This window comes from Etheostoma cragini, chromosome 20 (assembly GCF_013103735.1).
Source record: "Etheostoma cragini isolate CJK2018 chromosome 20, CSU_Ecrag_1.0, whole genome shotgun sequence".
NCBI classification, from domain to species: domain Eukaryota; kingdom Metazoa; phylum Chordata; class Actinopteri; order Perciformes; family Percidae; genus Etheostoma; species Etheostoma cragini.
Genome location: NC_048426.1, coordinates 3639527 through 3645526, shown reverse-complemented (window position 1 = coordinate 3645526; position 6000 = coordinate 3639527). Strand labels below are relative to the sequence as shown.

The window sequence follows — 6000 nt, the reverse complement described above, 5'->3', positions numbered from 1 at the left end:
GTTGCATGCCGGTTAGATTTCTGTCCGACTTGCTCTGACGTCATGCACACGTGGGCAACGGAAATCTCACGAGAGCAAAGCGGCCGCAGTTCTGAGACGCAGGCGGCGCAGTTGCTTTTCACCAACTGCAAGAGCCAGGCGGACCCAGGCGGACCCAAAGCATGCTGGGAAACGCCGGCTTCTCAGCTGATTTAACACCTGATTGGTTTAAACCATGATGACGATTTATATAAACTTTTTATAGTTTTTGAATCGAGGGGATTTTAATTGCTATTTGTCTGACTTAAAGACTTATTCTGTACAGAACACGTGTTGTGTGGCTGATAGTGACGTTTAGAAGTCAGAGAAACTAAATCTGGTCAGATCACGGATCATCTACAGTGTGTTGTTTATTAAAATCAGCAACAGATCGCATGGGGAGCACTTTGCCAGCTACACTTTCATAATCAAAACAACTGGAGACAGTGTTCAAGCTGATATGTAGGTCTGATTATATTTTATTAAATCAGGATCGCACCACAGTGTTTTTGTCACTTCCTGTCCAGGCTAAAGGCGGCTGGACTCGGATGGAAACTGTCCGACTTCCCCGCAGCTTTCTTTCCCCGCCCCCGCTGCTGCCGCCTGCTCTCGTCCACTTTACAGGCGAGGCGCAGTTCATCTCGAACGAGCCTAAAGTAATCCATGTGATCTTAATAAAGATGCTTTTAAAGACAAAAAGCAGTTCTTTGTGTATAAGAACAAAACAGTCTTAAAAAGAACAGTCAGTCTTTTTTGGCGGTCGTTGTTGTAACTGTTAGTTGAAATGTTAGTCAGCCGGGTCCAGAGCTCCACAAGAGCACAAGCTTTTAACCAACTCTGCTGTGCTGCAGAGTAACGTCTGGCAATGAGGCAAGCATTGCCAGACAATGCTAGTCTCGCTGTATTGACATTGCGGGACGTTGGTTAGTGTTTGTAACCTGGCAACCCCTGTGAACTTTGACGGTAAGGAGGACTATTCACAATCTGGACTGCAGTAACCATTTAAACGCAAGCTGTCAGTATTACATATTGGACCATTAAAAAACGCAAACAGAAAATAAACCAGTGTATTTAACAACCACGTCTTCAAGGTGTCCTGCACAAAATGTATAAGCTTATATGTGTTGTGGTATGTGGTGAATGTGAATATCAACTGAGCTGGGTAAAGGATGCTTATAGCCAGGCTCTCATCGGCACCGTCAAACAGTTAATGAGAACTGGCAGCTCAGTCTTCTTGCAGGCTTCTATACCACGCTAGAATGGTTTAAAAAAAGGTAACCAAGGCATTTTTTTCAACAAAAAAATGTTACAGAGTCCATGGTAGAACGTTAGACACTACCACAAAGTTATCAAATACATGTGGCAAGGCACTTTTAAGATCTGATTTAAAAATCTTCTCTTCCCAAAACATGTTTTAAATCTCATAAGCTGGCAGTTTTTTTTGGGGGGGGGGGTGCAGAGTTGTACACAATCGTGTGGGATATACCCATCATAGTTTGCACCACCCTTATATCCACAAGGAGTAGGCTTACCTTTTTAAATGAATGAGTTGTGAGCGGGCAGCAACTTAAAACAAGTCTTATCAGATTTTTTGTGGAATCTGTAATAGTCCCAGGATAAAAAGACATTGTTCAAGACATGTCCAAAGTAATATAGTGAAAATGTTGAAGCAACGGATGTCAGCCCAATCCTTACTATGAAACCAGATGAATTTCTCAATTTATCTTGTGACCCAAAGAGGATAACCTCTGTCTTTTCTACATGAAAGTAAATTTTGTGATCGGAGATTCACTTGGCAATCTTTTCAAACTATGCCCTCAAGGAAATATTACATGTTTATTTTATATATTCTTTTCATACAGATCTGTGCCATATTCATTTGTCTGGGTAAAGTAAATTCTGAGTTTTATATGTATACGTTTACTATTTATACTATGTACTTAAGTAATGGTAAATGTACTTAGTTACATTACCGTACATTACAGAAACACCCCCCCCCCTTGACACATGTTTTTGTAGTTACTTATCAGCACTGCTAACTCTCAGGGTTTGGAAATGACTCTGTACAATGTGGCACAATTTAAATATATAGAAATTTGGCAGTCCAACATGGCCAAAAACGAGTGTTAAATTGGTACCAAGACACAATCAACATAGTTGAGTACAAGCATGGTTCTATGGTAAATAAAGATTGGCCTTCACCTTGGTAAAATATAAAAAGAATGACCTATTGTAATGCACAATACCAGTTGTTGCAAGTTTTTTTCAACAACTTACTCGACCCAAGGGGATGTAAACATGTAACAGGTGTTAGGTCCTTTGCATACCTTTCAGGTCCAGGTTCTTGGCCCCGTTGATACTCTGGCTAGTGGCTGTTGCGTCAACCTTCAGTGTGTGGGTGTTGCTGTTGTCCCGGGTGATGGCCACATTGTGCCACTGGTTGTCATTCAATGCCCTGTCACTTTTGCCCTTGATGAGGTTGGGCCCATTTCCGAGGTCAAAAACATAGTGGATGTATCTGCAAGAGAAATGTTATTGAGAGTGTGTATATAAATACAGCTATGTATGCTAATTAATGTGCAATATAGCATTTGCAGTGGAGCACGATGCAATCTATATCAGCATGTGCAATAGGGCTATTTGCCATAACACTAGCACTCCAGCACCCCCAATCTTGCTTTGTTGTTATCTGTTTGTTTATTTTACTGTTATTTTTCCTGTTGATTTCCTAGTGTTGAAAATTAACATCAACACCAACAAAAATCTTCCATATTTACCAAAATGTTAATAAGTATTTTAAATAAATATATCTAGTTACAGATTGTTTAAAGAATCTTCAGCTTTCTGCCTTTGAAGCTGTACTTAATTTTTTTAAACCAGGGGTTGATGCATACAGGTAAAGTGAAGCCAAAACATCTGGGTGGCGGCAGTATAGGTCATAATTCCCTTTGTTTGCAAATGGGAGAAACTAAAAAATCGAAGTACACTTGAAATACTTTTTTCCCAAAGGGAAAGGTTAGCTAGGTTTGATCACAATAAGGTTTGTTCAAGTGCAAAAACAGGGTCAAACATAATGATTGACCCTGGGATTGACTTGTGACAAGTCGGACGGGTGTATGGGCGGGACTTTGATACTGCAGATCCACCGCCCGATCACTGTCGCTCCAACACATACCATAAGCTCGTTAAACCTCCATCTAATACCATTTTGACCAGTTGACATTTTTAACATAGAAATAATCTGAAATAAATCTGGGAATGTTCAATGTCTGATTTACATGAAACTACCTGTTTTCAAATAGTCTAGACAAAACTTACCCTTTAACAAGTTCTACAGCGATAAAATCATTTCCATCTCCGGAGTTGAAGATTATAAAGCCGTCTGGGGAGGTGGTCTTGAACTGGAAGAAGAGGTGCATGGATGTGTAGGCCTGTAGAGTGGCCAGGCTCAGATAGCTGCTCTTGGATTTAAAGGTGACAGGGTCGGCAATAATCGAACGAATCCCAAAGCGGGCATTGAGCTCGCAATAATCAATGTCACCATTCTTGCACAGGTCGATGTAGAGCATGCCGTTAAATCTGAGGAAAGGACAGGAACAGGCTATTGAAATGATTGTGTTACAACATGAAGTCTGAAAAACATACACTACATTGGTCAAGGATAAGTGTAAGTTAAGACTCTAATGTTTGAATATGGGAGACCATTAGCTTAATACTGTTAATGTAGTCCAGTTAATGTATTTTTTTGCCATTTAGGGGCAACTCCAACTCCAGCTGTCAAACACACTGCCTGACAAATCATGTGCTGTAAAACCAAAATAATTCCCTAAAATATGCTGAATAATTCTGTAGAGCTAAAGAATATTGTCTTCGGATTTGTTACCTTTTAATGTAATTTATTGCTAAAATGAAAGCAATTACTGTAAGACATTAAATATACATATTTATTTCAAAAGTGCAGCAAACGTAAGCTTTCTGAGTACCTAAGGCTCTGTAGATGACCAATGAAGCTGGATGGGATGCTGGAAACAAATCGACGCTCTGTCATTGTGCCTGTTTCGATGTTGTGGAACTCCAGGCGAGTGTGGTCGCCCACCATTTGGCCTGCAGACGGGGAGGGTGGAGGGGATGGGTTGAAAAGAAAGACAAAAACGAAAAGAAAAGAGAACACTGTCTGACACTAACACAAAAGGGCTGATTTAAGGAGAAAATTACATTAACAGTATTAGATTAATTCAATCTGTCACTAAAGGTAACATATCTTAATGCTTTCTTTGTAGCAGAATTACATACTGCTCAGTCTCTATGGCAACACACCACAGCATGGTGTTCTACCAGTGACAATGCACCACTAAGAACATTTCTTCAAGCATGAACCAAGTTAATGCAGGTAAGTACCTTCTGCTACATCATCGTCAACAGTTAGCTTGTAGGTTTTGCCGCGACGCACCACTCGCACTGTATGCCATTCATTATCATTAAGCTTTTGCCCGGCATACAGGGTCTCCGGTCCCTTGCCTGAGAACAATAGTCAATCACAAAGTTAAAGACATCCTGAGCCTAAAACCAAACCTTTGTTTTCCCACTGTCAACCATGGAATCATTGGCAGAAATCCTACAAAGAGCTTATTAGCTTGCATTTTTTTAATTAAACTGCTTTAAAGTTTAGTTTTCAAAGTAAACCTTTGGGAAACAAAGGTTTGGTTTAGTCAGTGAAATACACAGAGAAAAAATACAAAATTAAAAATCTGTAATTCAAGTACAATACACCTGACCACAATGCTGCAGAACAGAGTCAAGGCTCTCAAATAGTTTGAACTGAGATAGGGCAACTACAGAAGGAAAATTGCTTTTACTCATTTAGGCGTATAGAAATCTTTTCTTTTCACTTCTTCCCTTGCTTCCCTCCTTTCATTTCATTATTTTTCTTCTCTGAAATGCAAACCTAAAACACCAAATGGAGCTAGACCACATTAGATAGCAGTCCAATATAAAATGTATTTTTTTAACATATCCCTAATCTTTTTGGGATGAGGCGCAACAGGACTATGGTGTTGAAGTCAGTTTAGAAAAATAATTCATTTACAATAAGATAAGTTACAGATGCATCGTTAAATTTCAAGTGATGGATGATTAATTAGCCAAACCGGGTATTACGTCACTGTGTCACAACCCGAAGCATTAAGAGTTTGTTGCAGCACCCAATGTTAAACATATATAATGTATAATAGAGCGCATTACATGAAAATCAAGGGCCCGTTCCACAAGTACAGGCGGACAAGAAAACAAAACAAATTGCAGTTCAAGAAATAAAAACAAGCTCTAAATGGAAGGGGGACGTAATTTAATGCCGGCTACTGGCGTACTACCACATCTGGAGTTGTTTATTGATGAATGAAATAGCCATACAACACACCTGAGGGCCTAATCTGAATGGGTTTTGAATCATTTACAATCCCGTAATTGTCTCCATATGTTTTCGCCTGGGGAAAAAAAACATTTACTAGGGAGAAACGCTAACTCAAGATCTTGACTTTCATGGAGAAAAAAATAAATTAAATAAATTAAAACATTTAGCCTACCCGGGACAAACACAAACAAGAAGAAAAAAAAAAACATCTTGACTTTGACACATGCAATGTTTTGTCTTTTTCTTCTTTTTATTCCTCGATTTTTTATCTCGACCTTCACATCCCAGTCCATGTTTTTTTTTTACTTTCTTCATGTCACTTCTGGGACTCCATAAGTATCAGTCATAACAGATAACTTCCTAACTAACTACAATAACATTAAAATAAAATTAGCTATGTAAAAAGACATTTAGTTATGATTATTTTCTGTAAACAGCTAGTCTATATTTTGAATAATATTTATTTTGTTGTTTAGCATGTTTTTCATGTGCACAATATCTTCGTATGCCATTTAAAGCCACATTAAAGATCAGTTAAATTTGATGCTATTCTCATGCTTTTCAGCGGTTCT

The 6000-nt window shown here is 38.9% G+C and overlaps 1 protein-coding gene across 1 annotated transcript in view; it reads right to left on the bottom strand.

Moving 5' to 3' along the window:
* nrxn3a (neurexin 3a) overlaps window positions 1-6000 on the bottom strand; it is a 191381-nt gene that overhangs the window by 52302 nt on the left and 133079 nt on the right. Inside the window, exons 13-16 of the mRNA XM_034857472.1 lie at window positions 4417-4536; window positions 4002-4122; window positions 3337-3597; window positions 2346-2536 (exon numbers count right to left, since the gene is read on the bottom strand). Of these exons, the coding sequence (XP_034713363.1) occupies window positions 2346-2536; window positions 3337-3597; window positions 4002-4122; window positions 4417-4536 (693 nt within the window). The remainder of the gene's footprint in view (window positions 1-2345; window positions 2537-3336; window positions 3598-4001; window positions 4123-4416; window positions 4537-6000) is intronic.